The sequence below is a fragment of the Macrobrachium rosenbergii genome, chromosome 43 (assembly GCF_040412425.1).
Source record: "Macrobrachium rosenbergii isolate ZJJX-2024 chromosome 43, ASM4041242v1, whole genome shotgun sequence".
Classification (NCBI taxonomy): Eukaryota; Metazoa; Arthropoda; class Malacostraca; order Decapoda; family Palaemonidae; genus Macrobrachium; species Macrobrachium rosenbergii.
In genome coordinates this window covers 29,953,255-29,977,974 of record NC_089783.1, presented here as the reverse complement: position 1 = coordinate 29,977,974, position 24,720 = coordinate 29,953,255, and the positions used below count along the sequence as shown (strand labels likewise).

At 37.5% G+C, this 24,720-nt stretch overlaps 1 protein-coding gene and 1 long non-coding RNA gene across 3 annotated transcripts in view; both read right to left on the bottom strand.

Moving 5' to 3' along the window:
- LOC136828718 (nose resistant to fluoxetine protein 6-like) overlaps positions 1–14,881 on the bottom strand; it is a 65,975-nt gene extending 51,094 nt beyond the window's left edge. Inside the window, exon 1 of one of the 2 annotated variants that reach the window (XM_067086868.1) lies at positions 14,697–14,881. In XM_067086868.1, the coding sequence (XP_066942969.1) occupies positions 14,697–14,713 (17 nt within the window). In that variant the 5' untranslated portion in view covers positions 14,714–14,881. Of the gene's footprint in view, positions 1–1,252; positions 2,655–14,696 lie in introns of those variants that run through there. The other variant, XM_067086867.1, reaches the window with a different exon arrangement.
- Positions 14,882–15,179: 298 nt separating this feature from the next.
- LOC136828721 (uncharacterized) overlaps positions 15,180–24,720 on the bottom strand; it is a 207,757-nt gene continuing 198,216 nt past the window's right edge. The window contains exon 7 of the long non-coding RNA XR_010850199.1: positions 15,180–15,343. This is a non-coding gene — a long non-coding RNA (uncharacterized lncRNA). The remainder of the gene's footprint in view (positions 15,344–24,720) is intronic.

Genomic DNA, 24,720 nt, shown 5'->3' with positions numbered 1-24,720 from the left:
CTGTATGTGGCGTGTTTGTGATTTATGTGCATTTTGTAATTAATCCGCATATACTAATACTTGTACCGCCATCACACTCGTTACTTAGCATTTGATTCAGGCTGAGGGTTATAATAAAAGCAATTATAGTACATTATTTCTATTTGTTCCACATAAATGTCTGGACATAATCAGTGACTCTTACAAGTAAATGTCTATATGTTCTTTGGCGTAAATGGACATACTGACTTTTGAAGCAACTGTAGGGCAGCTTTGAATCTAAGTAACGTGCTCTCAGCCTCTACAAGTAAGTAATTAAGTTCTCTTTTGCAAAAACTATAAATCAAATTTTTTGTAAGTAAATGTCATGGCGCCTCAGTTACGTGGAATGAATTTGTTAGGCTATCTTTCCAATAACTAGGAATGTCTCACACAAGATAATGGCTGTTCCCGCTTCAGTAACTAACAATGTCTCTTACAGGTAAATGGTTATGTTACCTGTTACTTATAGTGACTGGAAATCTCATACAGGTAAATGGTTATGCATAAAGCAATTGATTAAACTGTCTCGAAAGTTGTTTCTTTTGTATACTTTCCTACTAAGTTTGTCACTCTTAAGTAGCCTAAATGAAGATGCTGCTTCCAAGTGCTTGATCAATATTGCTCGTGCAAGGTGATGATTTTAAACAAATTTTCTTCTGCACTGTTGTGAATAACTAGTCTTAGGCACTGTTACTAGATATTGTTTTCAGTGCCACTACTCTATGAACTAGTTAGATTATGATATCTAAGTAACATCTTTTTAGTTTAAATGTCATTTTCCTGCATATCATTGTCTTTCATCTGCAATGCTTGCTTATCCAGTCCTGTCTGTCGAGTTGATTGGTAGCTGTCTCTTCTGTGTGTGTGTGTGTGTGAATGTGTCTGTCCAGTATAATTCTGCTTACATGTCTGTTCTTGATGACTTACATTATTTTCATCTCTCTCTCTCTCTCTCTCTCTCTCGTTCTTTCTCTCATATATACTTTCATATTTCTCTCATCCTAAACTCCTTTATGCGCTTAATAAATCTAATTTGCTGAAGTGCTGAAAAAAGAAATGAATCAATTTCTCTCATTTAGAAAAGTAAGTGGCCTATCACTTTTGACTGATTCTACGCAGACATTTTCTCAGCAACTCTGTCCGTTTGAACCTAGAAATTAGAATGAAACGAAAGAATTAAAGAAAAGCAAATAAAGAGAGCAAGAGGAGAACGAAACCGAGCTTAACTTACTCGGGAGGAGGCCGCGTTGGAATAGGTGATGCCTTTTGCTGACTACTTTTATCATGTTCTTCTCTCCTGTCATCTACTCTTCTATTTGCTTCTTCGTTCATCATCCTCTCTTCTTCTTCCTCTCCCTCTCCCTCTCCCTCTTCCTCCTCTCCCCCGTCCCCCTTCGTCACCAGGTACTTGGTCTTCCACTTCTCCCTGTCCTTCTCTTCCTTCTCCTGAGTCTCTTCGTGCTTCGTCTTGTCGACTTCGTGGGCGATAGGGACGTGGCCGTGGCCGTACTTCTCCTTCTGCAGGAGTTCGTCGGCGGCGCCCTTCTCCCGGACAGCCTTGTATCTGTCGCCGAGGGTGTGGACTCCGACTTCCGAAGGGTTCAGGAGCTCGCTGTAGGGGAGGTGGCCGAAGGTCACTGCCACGACGAGCAGTAAGGACACCTTGGGAGTCATCGCGATTGCTGGAGACGGAGACTCTTTGGTTTCTTATGTTAACGTGTGTTTGGGTTGCTTTTTTTTTAGGGGTTTCTTTTACCTGAACGTAATATTTATAACTTTATTAGCAAAGATTTTAGTTCTGGGGCAGTTTTTTAAAAGGATATAATTATGGAGAATTAAGATTATTGTTGTTATTTTACTACTTTTTTCCAATTTTGTTTTCTGTCTCAGTTTGTTTTCTTTGTATCAAATACGATTTTTTTCTACCTTGTTACATTATTCATCACTCAACTGTGGGGCAGAAATATCTGTTTTCTATCACTTATGAAAATATCCATTAAACAAAGATTCTTCGTTAGATATTCTCAAGAATGTCTTGTCCCTCTCTCAGCCGGTCACTGAAGACATTCTGCAACGGCTCAGTATGGTCCAGATGTCTAATCAATGCTTTACCTGGTCAAATTTGCGTCGACAAACTGTTACATTCAAACACACAATCACAGCCTCTTTTTCTACTGAAAAAACAAACCAGCAGACAGACAACATTCGATTGCATGTACGAACTTCAGTTATCAAAAGTAAAGCTCAAAAAATGTCAGAGTATCTCTGAAATCGTCTGCCGTTACCTTTTTAACCTTTACCGTCCGATATTAATCGCTGTCAATTTATTTTTCCAGATCACAGGCCGTCCACAGTCACTAACCGGGTCTAATTTTTTTCACCTTCGTCGGAAACACGAACTGACGGCCTTTAAATCGTTGCAAACGAAAGGACTGGCAGACGATATAAGGCAATATTTTCGAGGGAATCATTCGCTGTCACCCCACGAGATAGACAGGATAGAATGTCACCGAAGACACAATCTGAACAGCGTTATATAACGATCCCAAAAATCGTGGCGGAGACTACATGCACACACACACAGTCTCTCCGTAACACATGTCAGAGAAGAGCTCAGCGTGTGCCTCTTGTCTGAGTGCCGGTATGGAATCAATGCTTGGCTCTATACCGTAGAATTTCTTGCCCAATAAAACCTCCCCTGGCAAATGCATTCATCACACCCGCTCTTATATAGTGATATTCTTGTGTCGTTATCGATACAGAGCAAAAGTTCAAGGTAGATACCTGCAATTTTATCATTTCTTTTTTTTAAAAAGGAAAGTTTCAGCGATACGTTTTATCGATTAGAATGGAGATATTCGGTACGACAACGGCGTGGCATAACGGTAAGGGCGAATAGACTCGTGGTTGGGTGACGGGTGGGCGGGGGGGCTCGGGTCCTGGGCGGAGGGTGATAACTCAGCCAGACGTATGAGGTGATGTGACCGGTCGGAAAAGGCGTTTCTCATTCAAGGTCATGAAATTGCCGCATTGTGATAAATGAGGTAGATGAAATTAATCTTAAATTTATGAGGCGTTCAAACGACCGAGGAATATTTGTGGTTTGAAAGGATGGTTAGTTAGTAGGACTTTCTAACTACTTTATGACGAGACTATACCTCTGTTACTGTACATGTCAGGATGTCCTGTTTTCATCTAAACAACATTTACCACAAAGCAGTGTTCTTAAGAAAACAGGATTCTTTAGAGCATGGAAGGACTTTACTTGTATCTTATATGACCTTTGGAAGAAAAATGAACGATTCCGAGAATGAATATTGGAAAGGATAGATTAGTGATGGAAAAATGTAATAGACAGACAGACGGTAAAACGAGGAATACCAGACGCCAAAGAACGGGAATGAAATAGAATGGGTAACGGTAGATAAAGAAGAAAAACATGTGAGAGGAACAGCATAAACTACATGGAAGAAAAACTGCAAAAGGAGACAGGAACAAAAGAAGAAACATCGACAGATACGGAAGACCGAGGAGAAATTGATCAGCAATGGTTAACAGAAAAACAAATTTAAGGGTGAGGTCGTAGATAAACAACGACGCCCGAAAACAAACGAATAAACAAACCAGAGAGAGAGAGAGAGAGAGAGAGAGAGAGAGAGAGAGAGAGAGAGAGAGAGAGAGAAACAAACTATGGAGTGCACACACACTATGAAATTAGTGTACGTTAGTACGAGAGCGAGAGCGAGAGAGAGAGAGAGAGAGAGAGAGAGAGAGAGAGAGAGAGAGAGAACTGGCGTGTGTGGGTGAAAGAGAAAGAGAGAGAGAAAGAGAAGGGTGGGGGGGGAGCATTAAAAATCACGCAATGCAACCAAGCATTACAAGAGATGCAAATCAGAAAAAAGAAGTGAAACCACGACCCGGCCACAACAATAAGAGATTAAAGCCCCTCTATTCAGATGGCGAAAAGAGCAACAAAGGAGAGCCGAGAAGCCATTTAACGAAATGACCGAAAGGGGACGTGACAAAAGCTTCCCCTGTGTTTTCCAGATAACAAGACTCTCATAAGCTACGGACCTGACAAGGGTAAAGGAGTCGCGTTTTCCAAAGGGCAAGACTTCACTTGGTAAAGACTTGGAAGGGGTGATGGAGGTGTACCTTCCGGAGTGCAAAACATCCCTAGGTAAATGCCTGGAAGGGGTGATGGAGGTATACCTTCCAGGGAGCAAGACTTTAAGATCTGGAAGGGGTGAAGGAAGTGTGAATTCCAAGAGCAGCACTTCCCTAGGTAGAGACTTGGAAGGGGTGATAGAGGTGTGACTTTCAGAGAGCATGGCTTCCCTTGGTAAGGGCTTGGAAGGGGTAGCGGGGGAATGCTTTTTAGAGAACAAGAATTTTTTGAAGAGTACGGACCTGGAATGGGTACCGTAGGTGTGACTTCCCGAGAGCAAGATTCCCTTGGTAAGGGCTTGGAAGGGATAGCGGGGGAATGCCTTTTAGAGAACAAGAACTTTTTGAAGAGTACGGACCTGGAATGGGTACTGTAGGTGTGACTTCCCGAGAGCAAGATTCCCGAGTTGGGACCTGTAATGGTTGAAGAAGTTTTACCTCCAGAGAGCAAGACTTCCTCAAGCAGAGGCCTGGAAGGGGTGATGGGGTAGTACCTCCAGAGAGTGAGACTTACCTAAGTAAACAACTGGAAATGGCGACAGAACTGTGCTTTCCAGAGAGCAAGACTTCTTCATCATAGGAACCTGGAAGGGATGATGGAAGAGAGCTTTCCAGAGTGCAAGACTTTCCTAGGTAAACACCTGGAAGGGATAATGGTAGAGTGCTTTCCAGCGAGCAATATCTTCTCCAGGGTAGGGGCCTGGAAAGGGTGACGGAGCATGCTTCCAGAGAGCAAGGACACATCAAGTCAAGGTCCTGGAATGGAAAAATACAAGGTCTGAAATTCTCTTCCTTCTTTTGTCTTTCCCGAGCCTCATGCTCTTTCTTCTTAAAAGAGCATGTTATTTCGTTCCTTTGAGGTTGAACTTCGGCTTTCTTTTTCATTTTCTGCATTCTTCTGGTCTGGGCATGAAAAGGGCATGAAAATAAATGAATATTTTTTGATCTCAAATTAAAAAGGTCCACTTGGAAAAAAAAATAAAAGGTCTCATTAGGAAGATCTCACGACAAATTTAACATTAATCTGTTTTATAGCTCTGTGATCGACGAGCAGATATTTTATGCACTTAATTTTTATACTAACAATGTTGTAATTAACAACTGTTTGTTTAATCTGAGACTCTAGCGGTAAGTCTACAAGCTTTTCATACCTGTGCCCTTCGGACCAGCAGCCAGGAAGAGTAACCTTTATGACTTTTTTTTCGGGTGAGGGGCTGGGGCACCATATTAGAATTGGTGGACCAACTTTGTGAAGTCAAAGACTCTATCCAGAGAGAACTGAGGTGATATTATTATTATTATTATAACCACTAACAGAAATAACAGAATACTGTGACTCATATGTAAAGTATTTTGTCCTACGTAGTCTTCATTGTAAAATGTGGCAATAGCGAGCTTAGCCAGCTTTAGAAGCTAGAATTTTCTGCTAAGCATCTCTCCATCACTGGATAGCGAGTGACTCAGAAGTTAAATAAACGCGAAGTAACTCAGGCAGCTTTAAAATTTCGGGAGGGTTCGCCAAAAATGAAATGTGACTGTCGAGTTGCGATTCTAAATTAAGCATACGACCTCTCTCTCTCTCTCTCTCTCTCTCTCTCTCTCTCTCGCTCTCTCCGTCTATCACACATAAAAGAAACTCATGAATACATGTTGATATGTTTACTTGAGTGTCTATGATATTTAGCCGCTAGGGAGAAGGGAACGCTCGTTTGGTGACAAAAAGAAAACCACTTGAATAAAGTCAACAATATTTTTGTCTTATATATATATATATATATATATATATATATATATATATATATATATATGTATGTATGTATAGATAAATATATATATATATATATATATATATATATATATATATATATGACAAAAATATTTTTGACTTATTCTAATATTTTTTGTCATCACACGAGTGTTCTCTGGAACTTTTTTTTGTTTATCTAGAGCGAATACTATTTATTGCTGAAAACAAAACACTTCTCAAACTATCTCACTTTAATACTGGAACACACACACACACACACCAAACACCAAGTGTGTGTGTTTAAGCGTGCGTGTGTGTTCCAGCATTAAAGTGAGATAGTTTGAAAATTGTTTTGTTTTCAACAATAAATAATATTCCCTGTAAATAATAAAAAAATTCCATAAACAACAAAGCAGACTACATTCTCCTTTGCTTTGACATACGTGTCAAGGGAATTTTCCGTGAGAGAGAGAGAGAGAGAGAGAGAGAGAGAGAGAGAGAGAGAGAGAGAGAGAGAGAGAGAGAGAGAGAGAAGTTATATTAGGGGGTAAAGGCGAACACTTCAATTCCTTGCATGCCGATGACATATTGAAAGCCATAACGATTAATTTCCCTGTTTCCAGGTATCTTTTATATACTTGGTTTCCGTTTCCTGATAAAAAATGGAAATCCTTAACGACAAAAAGAAAAACATAATGTAGATATAATTAGACTCCTGGCGTTGCCTGACCTTTTTCTCTGCCAAAGAAAGATTACTGTAAACATGACCGTTTTCATATTTAGAAAGTATTACTATAATCCTAGAGGGTAATGAAGAGTTCTAAATTTTTTTTTTAATTTTTCGACGGGCAAAATACACTTACATTTCAAGAAAACGTGAAGATAATGCATACCGAAGACATATAGAGCCACTGTATGTCGTATAAACAGGAGAAATTCCTGTATAAAATGAATGCTGCGGTCATTATCATCGTTAACAACCCTATTTGGAGAGGCCTAATACTACAACCTCACGAGGCAAAGAAGGACCTCAGCCAAGTACGAAAAAGGAAACTGAGACGTGAAGAATAAACTATGAAAGAAATAACAAAGAAAAAGAAAGACAGACGCTAAAATATAATAAATAAAAATAAATAAATAAATTATAAAGTGAGAATCATATTGGCCAGCTACAAAAAAAAGAGAAAAATCATATACCCCAAGTTTGAACCTTAGAAGCTCCAACGCCTGTAGGTGACATTATTCCCGAAATGATTTGCCTTTTCGAAACGACTTAATACGTGACCACTCGTAAAAAGGCGACGGAAGTTAATATTTTTCTTTATTGGTAAAAGCTCTGTTTCCCATAGATCCTTCTGCTTCCTGTTTTTCTTTGCTTCTTTTTCCTTTCACATAACAGAGACATTGTCAATGTCACGCGTGATGGCCAAGGACAACAGATGGGTAATTCCAGTTCAGCAAAGATACAGTAATTACGGTTTTCAGTCACCGTAACCTGCACGCAAGGTCAGGTATGGCATTAGTTTTTTTATTTTTTATTCCAAACAACAACAATTTTGAATGGTTCAGAAATTTGAGAGAGAGAGAGAGAGAGAGAGAGAGAGAGAGAGAGAGAGAGAGAGAGAGAGAGAGAGAGAGAGAGATTTGACTGGAAAATGAAGAAAAGTTGAGTGTCTGAGAGAGAGAGAGAGAGAGAGAGAGAGAGAGAGAGAGAGAGAGAGAGAGAGAGAGAGAGGAAGTTGGCTGGATGATGAACAAAAGAAATGATGAGATGAGTGGTTGTTTGAATATAAGTTGAATGATTGTTTGAATGAGAGAGAGAGAGAGAGAGAGAGAGAGAGAGAGAGAGAGAGAGAGAGAGAGAATTGACTGGATATTGAAGGAGAAGACAAAAGGTGAGTGGTTGTTTAAATGAGAGAGAGAGGAGAGAGAGAGAGTGAGAGAGAGAGAAAGTGAGAGCGATAATACTATTTTTCCTTATCTCTTGTAATCAATTAAGCATCAGACAACGTCTTTGCCAGAAGCAGAGACAGAAAGGCCATTAACCGAAAAGTAAAGTATGAACTATAAAGAGAAATGAGACAATAACCTTGGACCATACAGTTCAAGGCTGATTTTTTATGTGGACCCCTGCTCTGGCGTTCATTGAACTTAAACTGATAATTTTCATACTATTATCTTGCATTTATCTTCTGATAGGATGGTATCGAATGTCTCAGCTGACTCATGGGTGTAATTATAACAATGACTTTGCCTGATATGTATATAATATATATGTATATAATATATATATATATATATATATATATATATATATATATATATATATATATATATATATATATATATATATATATATAAGAAAATTGTTGCTGGAAAGGTAACTGCAGGCGGACAAGCAATCAGAAATAGAATAAACGAATAGGATATCGAAAAAGAGATGATATTTCAATAGCAAAAAAGTCAGAGGAAATGGGAAAGAAAGCAAAAGCGTCAAGGTAAAAACTGCAAAGGGAAAACGTAAGGGGATATGAAGGGAAAGACGCAAGAAATAGGAGTACAAAAATAAAATGGTTGATTTCGGAAACGCCAAGCGAAATGTGATAGAGTTTGTCGTTTGTCATAAAACAGGAGAACGCGAAAGAAGCAGAAAACAAATAGAAATATGTGGTATGAAGAAGTACCGCAAAAGAGAGGAAAAATTGACTGAAAAGCACAAAAGAGTAATAAAACACGAAAGAAAAATAAAAGAACAGGAGGGTGAGCGAAATAAAGATAAAAAAGAAAAAAATATGACGGAAGACTGAAGAACGATCAGCTTCAACAGAAGACCGAAAAAAGAATTTTGGACAAGGGCGAAACTAGAGAGAAAAGAAGATTTTAGTTAAATAAAAGAGAATCTGATATAAAAGGCGGTTAAAAGGACAATGTCAAGAGCTCAGGAGGTTAAAAAACCAAGAGGAAATGAAGAGGAAATGAAGAGGAAGTGGACCAAAGGAAACTGTTCGAAAGAGGGGTCAAGCTGAACTAGGAATTGGATGAGAAATAGAGAGAAAGAGAGGACAGGGTGAGAGAGAGAGAATAAAGTGAATAGATAAATAGAAACAACTAAACGCTTGAGTAACTTACTAATTTACCAACGAAATACACACGCACACACACACACGCATATATATATATATATATATATATATATATATATATATATATATATATATATGTGTGTGTGTGTGTGTGTGTGTGTGTGTGTGTATGTGTATTTATATAAGCATAAATATATATAATCAAATAAATACACATACAAGTAACTGAATATATACAGTATATATATATATATATAATATACATATATATATATATATATATATATATATATATATATATATATATATATATATATATATATATATATATATATATATATATATATATATATATATAAAGTAAAACATAAGCTAATGAAGTAAAAAGGGAAATTAGTGATTGAGAACCGGAGAATATGAAAAAGATATCTATTCGTAGATAAGAAGACAAGGGAGAGGAAACAGAAACAAATGCCTGAGAAGTAAACAAAACACAATTACAAAAACCTCACGACAGGATCACTAAAATTCGTTGCAAAGGTCAAGGTCAAAGGACGATGGAAGGTGAAAACTTTACTCCTGAGGGATTTCATTTTGTTGAAACCACCTAAAAAAATATATCAGAACAAATCGGTTTGAACGAAAAGCTAAGATTATCGCTCCTTCTGATTTATAATTATAATCTTAGTCCAAATTCTTATACGAGAGAAGGTTAAACATCTGATATCGGTGTTCATGAAATAAAATTCCGCATATATTTCCAGGGCTATGTCACTTTTCCCTGCTCAATATCTTGCGGAGTAATAACATCTGCATTTGTAAAACTTGTCTCTGGAGGGTCAGCCATTCTATAGGCTATTGGAAATGAATTTTAGGACATGAACAATCTCTCTCTCTCTTTATATATATATATATATATATATATATATATATATATATATATATATATATATATATATATATATATATATATATATATGTATGTATGTATGTATGTGTGTATTTGTGTGTATATGTATGTATGATATATGTATGCATGTACGTGAAACCACTATACATACACAATTAATTCTAACCAGCAGCACGAATGCACATGTATCATTCATTAAATTTCCTTGAGGATAAAAAAAACTCCTTAATTTATGTTTAAGGCGGGCAAAAAGAGCGTGACCTATCATTAATTGCGGGTTTGAAGGTAATAAGGCCTCTGAAAACGAAATGTTGAAACTGGTAGCTATTTTTTTATATAAAAAAATTACGTTTGGTTACAGTAAATGTATGTGTATAAGCAGTTTTAGTTTTCTGTAAATGAAAACTATTGTGGCGGCTTTGTCCGTCCGTCCGCACTTTTTCTGTTCGCAGTTTTTTCTTTCCGCACTTTTCCTGTCCGCACTTCTTCTGTCAGCCCTCAGATCTTAAAAACTGCTGAGGCTAGAGGGCTGCACATTGGTATATTGATCATCCGCCCTCGAATTATCAAACATACCAAATTTCTTTTCATGTCTATTTTCTTTTTCTTGTGTTTTTTGTGTAAACTGTCGATATACCTTTCGAAAAATGGTTTTAGAATAAAAAAAGAATACTCCCTGGGCTTACTCGACATCTACATTATGAATCAAAGAAGCAAAATCAGTCTATTAAAAAAAAAAGAAAATAATTTTAGGGTAAAACTTCCGAAGCAGACTCGTGAAACAGCATATGTAGCTAAACGAGAATACTATGATATAAAGAACAATGACGTGCAGCTACTTTTCTTTCATAAGAATTTAGTTCAAAAACCACAAAATCAAAAGCATCACAACAGATTTATTAATGCAGCAGATGGGCTTCAAAGGTATTGGCCTAATTTTCAACCAAACCCAGAGAGGGTTTGTTGGTCAGATTGAGAGACATACTCGTACTTAGAACTTAAGTTTAGTCGTCTTAAAAGAAATTCGGAGAGCAGAAAGGTGTCTGCGAGGAGCAGTTATTGTTGAAGGTTGTTTTGAACTGTCATGTCATAAACTGAAAAAAAAATCTAAGCAGTGTTTGGACTTAGAGTGAGCACTAAAAACCTACTCGGACCTTTGAAAAAACTATCAGTAACAGTTAATCGAGGGAGAGCGCATTATTTCTTTATTTTAAGAATTAACATATGTCCAGAACTTTGGGCCGGGACGTAACAATCCACCTGTCGATTATAGCTAGATATATTTCACACTCACCATGGTGAGACTTGCACGTCCACGGTGTAAGAGATTTATTAGTTGTTATTATTAGTGACCGGACCAAATTATGTCTGAAGATATTGTGCAACTGGAGCCTCAAAACTTCAAGCAAAGATGCAATGAATTTTTACCCTACAATAATTCACCTTGTATCTCAATAATTGATTTATATATCTCTTTACCTATCAGTTTACTAATTTATCTTTTTCTGCTGTAACTTCTTTCAAATTAACAACATATTCTCTGGGATCTTGATTTTCAAGTCAGCAGCCCCTGTAGGCTTGTTGCAAATGAATAGTGGTATATCTTCTGAATAATAATAATAATAATAATAATAATAATAATAATAATAATAATAATAATAATAATAATAATAATAATAATAATAACTTGACCAACCAGTGCACCAGCGGTGTATCTTGCGTATTTCTGCACCTAAAGGCTCAGGGGACGTCCCACCTGACGCCTTTTTCCGACTGAGATCTTAAAGAAGATAAAAAAAAGGAGTGGATTTTACCCGCAGCTCGATTCCATCTCTAAGGGGATGTGGAGTACTTCGTGGAGGAAATTCAAGAGCAACGGGAGAATGCCAGAGACTTTTATATTCTATAATTAATTAATTCGACGTTAATTAAAATAGGCACTCTAATTTATTAGCCATCTGGAGCTTCGGTCATATAACAATATATGAGGAAGTTAATGACAATAATGAATTTAAGACCTCGGGCTTAGTGCTACACCAACAAGGTTAATTAAACCGAAAGTTATTATCAGTATCTTCGCAATCTAGCAGGTATTTCTGGACACCAAGAAGTGAACGTTTATATATCACAAAGTAATTAGCCTAATTTATGTGAGAAAAACGTAATCACGTAGATGGAAAGAATATGTAGGTTACCATTAGCGGAGGATTTATTGCTAAAAATGCCATTCTCCAAAGATAGAGTGTGATAATTAACTTCTGAAGGCTCATTCGTGTACTTGTGGATTTATTGTATACTAGTCAAAGAATTTCATTAAGGGCAAAATTTATCTATTTGACTGTGATTAGGATGGAGTACTGAGGGAATGAATGATAGAGCTGTTGCCTTTCTCGGACCTTTGTTTGTTATACAACCCACGCCAGCACTTGGTGTAAGTGGCATTGTGAGTAAGAATTACATTTTTATTCTGAATGGAAAGTCCGATCTTACCGGAGTAATTGGGTTTAGAGAGAGAGAGAGAGAGAGAGAGAGAGAGAGAGAGAGAGAGAGAGAGAGAGAGAGAAATGAGTGCCCCATGCACCCTGTACCTAAAAACTTTTAGATATACACAAAGAAATAAAAATAAGAAAATGTATAAAATATGACCTTTTACGTTTGTTTTAAAGCTGTTAAACTATTTTGGCAATGACACAAAGAGAAGACGGAATTCACCAAAACATTCAATATACCTTCTTTGTTCCAAAGATACTATTCGCAAATGCATATCAGCTGTTCATCTTTTACGGTAAGTATAGCCTATCTTTTTTTGGGGGGGCCAGAATTTGGCTAGCATAACCTATTTTCTTCTGTTCTGAAAATGCATCTCACAGGGAGCACCTATTGCAGTATGTATAAAAGGTATCAATTCCACATGAAGTCATACAACACTACAACACGAACCTATTATAGGTTGTGCCTAGAAAACCGCCTAAGAAGAGAACAAAAAATTAAGCATTACTTTTTAGGGACAGTCAATGAAACTGAAGCCAGATTAAAGATGGCACTAAGATCCAACTACAGATAATCTCAGTTAAAGCAGAAATGTTGGCTTTTCAAGGGCTGCTGATATGAATGCCTGGGATAGAATATGTTACCTCAGGAAATTTGACTTATTTTTATGTTTTAGGTTTAGTTTTCTGTAAAAGAAAACTATTGAGATTGTTATTTGTCTGTCCATCCGCACTTTTTCTGTCCGCCCTCAGATCTTAAAAACTACTGAGGCTAGAGGGTTGTAAATTGGTAAGTTGATCATTCACCCTCCAATCATCAAACTACCAAATTGCAGCCCTCTAACCTCAGTAAATTTTTTATTTTATTTTACTTAAGGTTAAGGTTAGCCATGATCGTGAGTCTGGCACCGCTATATGTGCCAACAACACAGGCCACCACCGGGCCGTGGCTGAGAGTTTCATACAGCATTTTATGCTGTGCAGGGAACTCGATTACGCCGAAGAAATTTCGGCGCATTTTTTACTTGTTTATGGTCAAGACTGAAAACATTTACTCTAACACAAGAGAAAAACAAGGTAACAAAATTTTAATGACATTGCAAAATTAGTTCGGACCTTCGGCAACAAATCAATCCCAAAATGACAGGTGGTTGATCATTTTCGAATAATATTAAGGAGTATTATTAAGAAAGGTTATTGTTTTTTTTATTATTAATGTTATTATCATTCATAAATGAAATGGAACAAGCATGCAAAGCGAGTGTCCAAAGAAGAAGCGCTAGCCTCTTCGGTAATTGAAACAGTGATGAAACATGAGAGAGAATATCTCTGCTGAGCGTCTTATTAAGGGTGTCACCCAAGATGAGTGCCGATTACCTCGTCGAGGTCCTGCCTTTTCTTACTTTTTTCCTACCTCCCTGTCTGTCTGTCTGTCTGTCTTTCTTTACCCCAGCTGCGTCCCACAGCAATCAGCTATCAACTAAGTACATAAATCACTGTATGGGTCGACCAAGACATGCAGAATTTTTAAGGTAAGCTGAATATACCGTTCCTCTCCTCGTTTGAAGAGAGAGAGAGAGAGAGAGAGAGAGAGAGAGAGAGAGAGAGAGAGAGAGAGAGAGAGAGAGAGAGTATCCCGCAAAGTAAATAACTGAACTGAGGTCGATGAACTCTATTTGTAAGCGGTGAAGCGCCGACCTTGAATGACGTGGGCTTGTCAGACACCAGATACCATCATTTTGCTTTGCTACTGATAAGCAAAGCATTTTTGCAGATTATCTGGACGATCCACAGGCTCTTCCTATCTGGCTTATCAAACAAACAGCGTGATATTGATAGTATTAATCTGCCTGACCAGGCTCTCTCGGATAAAAGTGTGAAATTAACTATAATCGCTTTCACTGATAGATGTAGGAGTTCGAGGAAAAAGAGAATTAGACTTGATAATGTATCTAAGAATAATGGGAAAACCCAATACAAAAGAAGACTAGATAAAAGATAATTCAAGAAAAAAAAAAAAGTGATAGAAAGCATAAGCATGACCGGTTAATTGGAGGCATAATTTTAAAGGTCATCAACCTTGATGACCTTGATTTACAGAATTCTACCTTATCTTTGATTTTACTTCAGGCACCAAAATGCTGACTTTCTATCATATGAAAGTCAAAGTTCCCTGACAACAAAGGTTATTACACTGTGATATTAGTGTTATCATTATTTCAGGAGCAGCGTCATGAAAAGTGAAAACCACAATATGTCTAAACCGAAAGCTATCTTACCTCTCAGTTTCCTTCATCTCAGTAGATTGTTTCTGCACCCAGTTTCAGTCTCCTGTTTCGAGTGCTCAGTTTCGATTCCAATACCCTGTCTAGTTTCCATTCCATTACTTAGGGCCTGGCACTCAGTTTCCATTATTGTTCCCAGGCTCGGTAGTCACCATCCAATCTCACACTCAGGTTGTATACTGCTATAAAAATTTCTTACAATTAGTCGGAAGAGGAGAGAAGGGACTGTGAGGAGTTATTAATGACAGAGGTTTTCAACAGTCATTACATAAACTGTGAAACAATTCTGAAGAGTTTAGACTCCAAATGAGAACAAAAAACCTCCTCGAACTTAGGAAAAACAAACTCTCAACAGTATTTAATCGTGGGATAGTACAATATTTCTTCATTTACAAGAATCAATGTTTATCCAATATATAGGGCCGGGAAGTAAATATCTAACTAGGTATCTTTACCATACACATTCATGATACTCACACGTCCATAGACAACAGCAGTTATTGGCAGTCACCCGTGCAAGTGGTGACCAGGCACAGTTGTGCTGAATTTGACAGACCGATGGACCAGCAGTGTATCTTGAGTATTTTTGTATCCAAAGCTAAGGGAACGGCCCTCATGATAATCCTTTTCTGACTGAGATCCTAAAGAAGATAGGAAAAGAGGCTGTATTTTATCTGTATATCGATTCCATGTATACGGGGATGGGAAGTGCTTCGCTTGGGAAATACAGAAGCAAGGAGAAAATGCAAGAGCTTTTTATATTCTATAATTATTACTAATGATTAAATGAAGGTATTTACTAACGTTATTTGAGATAGCCATTTTAATTCACTAACTATCAGGAGCAAAGCTAATATATGACAAGGTAATAGGGATAACATTCCCAATAGTAATAATGAATATAGGACCTCGGGTTCAGTGCTGTAACAGCGACAGTAATTACCCGAAAATTATTACCACTGTCTTCACAACCAAGCAGGTATTTCTGGAAAACAAGAAGTGAACGCATATATATCACAAAGTAATTAAGTTCTGAGATAATAGAGAGAATATGTAGGTTGCCATTAACGGAGGATTTATTGCCAAAAATGTCATTGTCCAAGATAAATTGTGATAATTAACATCTGAAGCTCATGTGGTTACTTGTAGATTTATTGTATTAGTCAGGGAAATTCTGTAAGAACAAAATGTATTTATATGACTGTGATTAAGATGGAGTGCTGAGGGAATGAATGATGCAATTAGCGCCTTTCTCTGAACTTCCTTTGTTATATAGCCCACGCCAGTACTTGTTTTTAGTGGCATTGCCAGTAAGAATTACATTTTTATTTTGAACGGACAGCCCAGCCTTATAGGAGCAATTGGTTTTAGAGAGAGAGAGAGAGAGAGAGAGAGAGAGAGAGAGAGAGAGAGAGAGAGAGAGAGAAAGAGAGAGAGAGATAGTGCCCCATGCATCTGGTACCTAAAAATTTTGATGATAAAAATAAATAAGAAAATGCACAAAAAATTAACTTTAACTTTTGATATGGAAGCTGCTGAACTACTTTGACAATGACACGATGAGAAGACGGACTTCACCCGAATTTTCAAAATCCCCTCTTTGTGCAAAAGGTACTACCTGTATGTGTAAACGTAAATCAGCTGTTCATCTTTTACGTCAAGGATAATTTTATTTCCTAAAATTTGGTATGTTTTTATTCCTCTCTTTCATCAAAATTCTAGCTTTATTAAATGCATCTTATAGGAAGCATATGTTACAATATTTCTTCATCCCCAATTCAAACCTGGAGTACACAAAAACCTCGAGTTTGGCCCTGTATAAATTTGGAAATACTCAACCGACCAGGATGAAACTGGCTTTAGAGGTTTCCCACTAAGGTCTCTGATCCTGCCAAATTTCATCGAAATCCGTTGAGCCGTTCTGGAGATCCAGATATCGATTGCTGGCATTCAGAAGATGTGGTAGGGGGTGGGTGGGTAGGTGGGTGAGGGTCATAATATACCTGTGGAGCAATAACGGTAAAAGATACAGCCGTGAAACAGTTTTTCTGAAAGCTCGTATCCTGGAGGTGTGCCTTTCGGGTTTGTTTTCTGAAATAATGAATATTGAAGATGCAGTGGGCCATTCAAAATAGCCCCTAAAATTCAAATTTCCTGATGCTCAGGTACGAACTGCTCACAACATCCGAAGAGATGCCGTTTTCTTAATGTGTGTGAATAGCAATTGATGTTCGGAGAAGCTGGCTGACTTACTCTCAGTTATCTATCTATCTATCTATCTATCTATCTATATAATGATAAAACTCCCCCTCTCCTTCCCTTCCTCCTACCCCTCCCCCTCACCCTCCATCTTCCCTATCTTTCCTCCTCTGTCCCCATCCCCGAGCACAAGATCAAGTGTTAATTTATTTGTGTCCTCCCCTTCCTCCTCCCCCTTCCCTCTTCCATCCCCTCACCCTTCCCCTCCCCTCCCCAAGCACAAGATCAAGTGTTAATTTAACTGTGTCCTCCCCTCTCCTTCTCTCTCCCCCTCCCTTCCCTCTTCCATCTCCTTTCCCCCTCCCCGCCTCTCCTATTCTCCCTTCCCTTCCCCTCTACTCCCCTTCCTCCTCCCCTTCCCTCTTCCATTCCCTCCCCTCCTTTTCCCCAACCCCTCTCCGTTTCCCCCTCCCCTCACCTTCCTCCTCTCATCCCCTTCCCCTCTACTTCCCTTCCCCTCTACTTCCCTTCACTCTTCCTTCCCCCTTACCCTCCTCTCCCCTCACCCTCCTTCTCCCCTTCCCTTTTCCCTCCCCCTCCCCATCCCCATTCCCTCTCCCTTCCCCGTAAACGGGGCTGGTGCTGCCATAGACTTTTGCTGACTATTATTGGTAGGGTTAACTTAGCTGTGGGATTGGGTATGGTACAAATATGGGTATGGGTATGGGAATGGTACGGTATCGATATGGGTATGAGTATGATAAGGATATGGGTATAGGTATGGGTATTGGTATGGGTATGGTATTCAAACTTCATTTCAACTGCGTCCCAGAGCAATCAACTATTAACTAGGTACATAAATCATAATATGGGTCGACCGAAGCATGCGGAATTTCTATTGTAAGGTGAACATACCATTCCATTTCTTTGACAGAGAGAGAGAGAGAGAGAGAGAGAGAGAGAGAGAGAGAGAGAGAGAGAGAGGCATGTTCCAAAAAGTAAATGACTGAACTGAGAGAACTCACATATGTAAGGTCGTTCACCTCTATTTGTGAAGGGTGAAGCGCCGACCTTGAGTGACGTTGGCTTATCAGACACCAGGTACCATTATTATGACAGTAAGTGTTGTGATATTGATATGCAAAGCTTTATTGCAGGTCATCTTCTCTGGGTCATTGAACAAACATTATGATAATGAAATTATTACTTGTCATAATTGGTACCAGATCTGACCAGAATCTCTCGATGTAAGAAAAAAAAGTATGAAGTTAAATCTGCAAAATAAAAATGTTCGGCATATTGGTGACTAGGCAAAACTGATAAATAGATAACTGTTTAACAGTAAAATCGATATAAATTTTTTAGCAGCCGAATAAATGAATATCAGAAACCAAATAGATCAAAGACGAAAAAGACATTACGAATATCATTTTATATATATATATATATATATATATATATATATATATTATATATATATATATATATATATATATATATATATATATATATATATATATATATATATATATATATATAACGTATGTATGTATATAGGCACATACAGACACATATATATACAGTATATATATATATATATATATATATATATATATATATATATATATATATATATATACATACACATATATACTGATATAATAATGAGCTAATTTAAGGATTTCCTCATATTTTTGGAACGCCTTTTCCACTACAGACCTAAATGCGAATGGGGATTGAACAAAGATACTAAAACACTGCGATAAACAACAGTGGGGAAGGGTCCATTTCAGTTTCAGTAAAATGTGCCTAAATTCAACAGACATATTTATGCATTAGGTGGACCAAAATTTATATCCGTCATCGAATCCCTGAAACCTCATGTACGTTGGTTCAAATCTTGCCACAGAAAGTGAAAGCATTTTTATCTGCTAATCACTTTCATTAAATGGTGATACGTATACCCCAAAAGTGCGATCGAGTCGAAGAAATAAGAGGACTTTCAGATTATTAAATACTTATACATCTGGTAACATGACTAGTAAAAGGGCACTTTTGAATGAGGGTGCCAGGCTACTCCAGTAATCTTAGTTGCGACCATGCACATCTGACTAAGTACTTGGTAAATAATTTGCCTCCCACCACATGTAATAATACATAGATACACACGCAAACACAAACACACACACATATATACTGTATATATATATATATATATATATATATATATATATATATATATATATATATATATATATTAAATAATCATATATATTCACTTCTACCTTATGTTATGTGCTTATCAATCTATCTATCTATATAATTACATATTCTACATATATACACGTATACATATATATATATATATATATATATATATATATATATATATATATATATATATATATATATATTTCCGTTATATGCTTATTTTATCTGGTATATGCTTATTTTATAGCCAGTGTATTATATGGCTTTCCTACGATGAACTAACTCTTACACTTCCCTAAATGAACTCAGGTTGCATTTATACATCATTGTTATGAAATTAATGCTTATTAAAGATGTGGCAACTAATTTGACAAGTAAGAAAGACAAAAACAGAATGAATTATAGTGTGTTGAGGGAGAGTAGAAGGAAGAAAATAATGGATGAAGGTACTGATGAGTACAATAATAATGTAATACAAAGAAATTAAAACTTATGCAAGAGGGATTAAATTAAATACAGGGATTAAATTGATGGCTAATTCCCATTTGAAAATACATTTATTTTATATCTACGATTAATTCCAGAAACATGGATCCCATCATCATTCTGAAAATTAATATTACCCTATGTGACCGAGTAGTAAGGATATCTGGAATTTTGTTCAAATGTGGACATTTGGTTTCACTGTACTCCAAAACGGCAATTAATTTAGTATGGCTTTATACGGATTTTAGAAATGCATTTGCCCAAGGCTGGTTATTTGTCGAAAACTTTTCCTTGGCTTCAAGAACCTATAATGAATTCATCAATAAAAAAGACTGAGAGTAACATGCGCAAAGATCAATCACTTTTACAGCAATACTCACATCAGCTATAGATCCTATGTTTTCAATGAAACAGCATCTTGTAAAGGGTTAGGGATTATTTTGATTTGATTCAATTGCTTGGAATACATTTTGTTTTCAGCTTCAGTTTATTACATTTGGAGGCAGTGGGTTACTAACTAATTTATCTCTGAAACAGTGGGGTTCTTCATACAACAAAGACAACAGTCTTGGTTCATTAATTATAATGGTACATACTAATAGATATAAGAGATCAAGAAAGCGAGAGAATCTAGGCCTGATAAAGCATTTATGAATATTGGTAAACCCAATAGAAATGAAAGAATATATGAGAGATAATTTAGAAAAAAAGGGCAAAAATGTGATGAAAAATACAAGTATGACTGGTTAAGTGGAGGCACGTTTAGAGTTCTAATTTCAAACCTGGACGACCTAGATTTACAAATATTGGCCTTACCTTTAATTTCACTTCAGGCCAAAATGCTGACTCTCTATCATACGAAAGTCAAAGTTCCTTGACAATAGAGATTATTACACCGGGACATTAATGTTACCACTATTTCAGAAGCAGTGCAGTGAAGAGTGAAATTCACGATAATATTTTTGATAAATGAAATTCTAAGCAGAAAACTTTCTCAGCTCTCAGTTTCTCATCTCAGTAGACTGTTTCTAGTACTCAGTTTCAATTTCAGTCTCCTGTTTCTGTTTCGAGTATTCAGTTACATTCCAGTTCCCTGTTTTGGTTTTAGGTATTCAGTTTCCTTTTCATTACCTTGGGCCTGGTACTCAGTTTTCACTTCAATAGCTCATTTCTGGTATTCCGTTTCCACTATTGTCCTCAAAGTCGGTACTCACCATCCATTCTCACACTCAGTTTGGATATTCCTTTTCTGTTTAAATTTCATGTGTCATGCACTCATTTTCAGTTTCAGAACCCTGTTTTTGTTTCTCAAGTTTCCCTCTGGCATCCTCTTTTGGGTACTTAGTTTCCATTCCCCCACCTTGTTCAGCAGTACCTTTCGAAGTTTATTTTATACTAGGATCTTGCTTTGGATGTTCAGTTTCCATTCGGAGACCCTGTTCCCGGTACTCATTTTCAATTCCAGACGTATGTTCCCGGTAGTCAGTTTACAGTTGTTGTACTCTGTTCTGGTTACTTATTTTCAATTTCAGTGGGATGTATTGGGTATTCAGTTTCCATTCCAATATCCTGTTCTGGGTACTTGATTTCCATACCAGTATAATTAAAATGTATCTGGTGCTTCCAGTGCGCAGTTTCCATCACCTTGTTTTTATTAAAGATTTTTCCTTCCAGTACTACACTGGTTAGTCAATCTCTGTTTCAGTACCGTGTTAAAATACTTATCACTCTTAAACTCTGTGAACTCTTTGTATCAAACTGGCTGATAAGTAGATAAATTATCTGATGTTACAACAACAGTCATCGACAATGCTCAACAACAGCTATGATTTATCAGTAAAGATGGACAGTATTTGTTTATAAGACCAAGCAATTTCATTAAAATGTTACGTACTTTTTAATTTCTTTGTCATGAAAAGTTCCTCATAACTTCTCTTTTATGAACACCAACGTTTCCTACAATCTCGTTAGAGAGACTCTATTGTTAGTGTTTGTCTCCCACCCTTCACATCGCCCGTCCCCGCCATACTTTCCCTGTCCTTCCAAGAATGACATCAGTGCGTCTACTACCCTTTTAGAACATACAACATCTCTTGTACGAGACTGAACGCTCTCCTCCCCGTCTTACAAAAACCTCCTCTAATTTCCAACTGCAATATCTAACGAATGGCTTCTCGCTTGTGGTCCCCGACGGTCCTGAGATGCTTTCGTGCGCTGGCAGCTTCCTGCCTCGTTCTCCTATTCTGGGAGGCAATGAAATTGTAAAATGGGTCATGAATTACGGCTGAGGGCGGAATGGGGAGTAACTACGTATGCTGTTTATGACGTCACTACCGCACGCCTGTGACGTTAACTTATTTGGCAAGTGAAGGAAGAGGGAATTCTAAAACGCAAGAAGCGATTAGAACAGCCATCCGAGAGAGAGAGAGAGAGAGAGAGAGAGAGAGAGAGAGAGAGAGAGAGAGAGAGAGAGAGGTGTTACATACTAAAATTACTGAGAACCCCAGAAGGAAGAATTTATACAAGGATGGCAAAGCTTGCTTACAACTCACAGGAGTTTATGAAGCTCGTTTGAACTTTCATTATTAATCTCTCCAAACGACCTTACTTTAATTTATGAAGTCTTGATGGGTCCACCAGGATCAAAACGGTTCTTTTCGACAACAGGCTCTTCTTCATCTGCTTCTTTTTCATATTATTATTATTATTATTATTATTATTATTATTATTATTATTATTATTATTATTATTATTATTTAAGCTCCATGAGGTGCTTCACTGGGAGATGAAGAAATGGTCACAGCGGAAAGCAGTAAATGATGTCCGTAATATAAAGACTAAAAGTGGCTTGCTAGAGGTTCCCCAACAGGTATGACATAACAAAATTTTGACGTGAAATATAAACTTGTAAAAGAAGATCAAGTTGTCAGTTTAGTAAGATTTGTCAGTGACGTAATTACCGTTAAGGAGATACTGCATATAAATTGCTGGTGGAAGAAAACAAAAAGATATTTACTTGAAACATGCTGAATTTAATAAGCGACTTTTAGAAAGGAATGAGAAAAAAAAAATCCTTCCTCGCTGTTTACTTTTCGCTTCGTCTTGTTATTCAACACGAGGTAAATATTAACGAGACTTGGTTTCAAATCTGCTCATATTTATTTTTTTAAATGAGAAACCAATTGGACGGGCAACCCAAAACCCTTTTAGAGCCTGGGTCAGGTGAGAGCATGAAAAAGAGTGCATATTTTACCATTATAACTGGGCGACCAAATGGTCGGCCATTGAAGACAAACTGTCGCCTAGTAAGAAGAATTTTTGACTACTGGGCGAGCAGACAAATCCCCAAAATTGACAGGAATTATTAAGAAATGGAAAAGTTATAACAGTTGTAATAATCCCATTTCTGTGGGGGAGGGCGAGCGCTAAGGTTGGATATCAGTTTTTTTGTGGCAGGGTTTTGACATGAAATTATCCTCTTTAATCATAAAATTTTGAGTGTCTACAGTTGTAGTTTTGATAATGGAAATTGTTCTATTGCCTTCAAAACCCACTAAAAGTTTTAACTTCCGGGGTTCTGCCCCGGACCCCGCTGGGGGAGCGCTCACCCCAGACCACCTAGCTTTATGCCTCGCACCTTCGGCCCTCGGCAGTAGTACTATAGTATTCCCCATATTACAAATCATAACACCCATCTGGTCTCCCAGTGAAATTTCCTTAAAATATGCACCGATGAAAAATGTGAAGAAGAAAGAAAGGAAAAGAAAGAAATGTTCTACGTATCCAGTCCCCTATTCAAAGGATGTCTGGAATAAATATCGGCAGCTCTCTTGAAGACCAATGTCATGTGACTGTTTTACGTGCATCTCGGTGATATGTACAGAGCAAGAGAGGATACTGTTGTCCATTGAAACTCGAATATACGGCAGATACGACAACCAAACACTTTTGGCTTAGATAACTTAAAATCGAAGCTTAAGCTGAGCCACACTTGAATAAACTAGAATAGAATACAGAATTTAGGCCAAAGCGCTGGAAGGGAAATTGAGAGTAGAAAAGTTTGAAAGGTCTAACAGAAGGAAAACCTCTCAGTTCCGTTGTGAAACAATTGTTAGGAGAGGGTGGACAGCAAGATGGAAGTAGGAGAATATGAACGGAGGCACTGCGCCTCCGTTCATATTCTCAGGCACAGTAAAAAGCATGAAAGGGGTCGCAGCTGGGGGCCGAAGGGACGCTACAAAGAACCTTAAGTAATCAGTGTGCACCGCGTGAGGTGCGCTGATAGCACTATCCGCCTGCGGAGAAGCCAGACTCGAGCCAAACATCTTGACCACGTAGGAAGCGATTGACTTCACATGTTTTCGGCAAGATTTGATCCATAGATCCTAAGTGTGATTTCGTGCATGGAACTCTTAGTTAGCCAGTACTTTAACCCTTTAACTAAAGCCCCCTAAACCAAATAAGAGTACAGTCACTAACGGTAGATGATAAAATAAACATAGATACCTTAACCAAACCAAAAACGAGACTTTATAACTTAGCGTGGCACAGTGGCAGAAACCAATGACTGGCTTGACGTGTACGAATCCGACTCGCACGTGCAATGATATTTTGCATAAGAGATTTTTTTTTTTATTCCAACAAGTCAAAGTATTTTATGGACATGCATGACATGCGCGAATGTTTCGTGATTGGCATTTTTTCCCGATGAGTTGTCAGTCTGTTCATATTCATCGTTTAGATGGTCTTTACATCTCTGACTTCAAGTTTATCATTTTCATCTGGTAAGTCAGCCTATCTCCGGACGGCATATTTTAGATAAAATCTCGAATCTCAAAGTAAAAGTTAGTCAGTAACGACAGACATACTTTGGGTAAATGCTTTTAATCTTTAGAAACGTAACGTTACGTCCATACAAGCATTTGTTTTGGACTCAAATATATAGTCGCAAATAACCCGTTAACATCGAGCTTATTTTGCAATGGGAATAAATTACACGAAAATAATGTATAAATGATAAGGTCCCAGACCTGTGCCTCTCTAGGCTGGAACTGACGTGACAGTCTTAACATGCTCAGAAGATTTTTGTGGCTTAATATTCCAAAGCGTGGAAATGTCACGT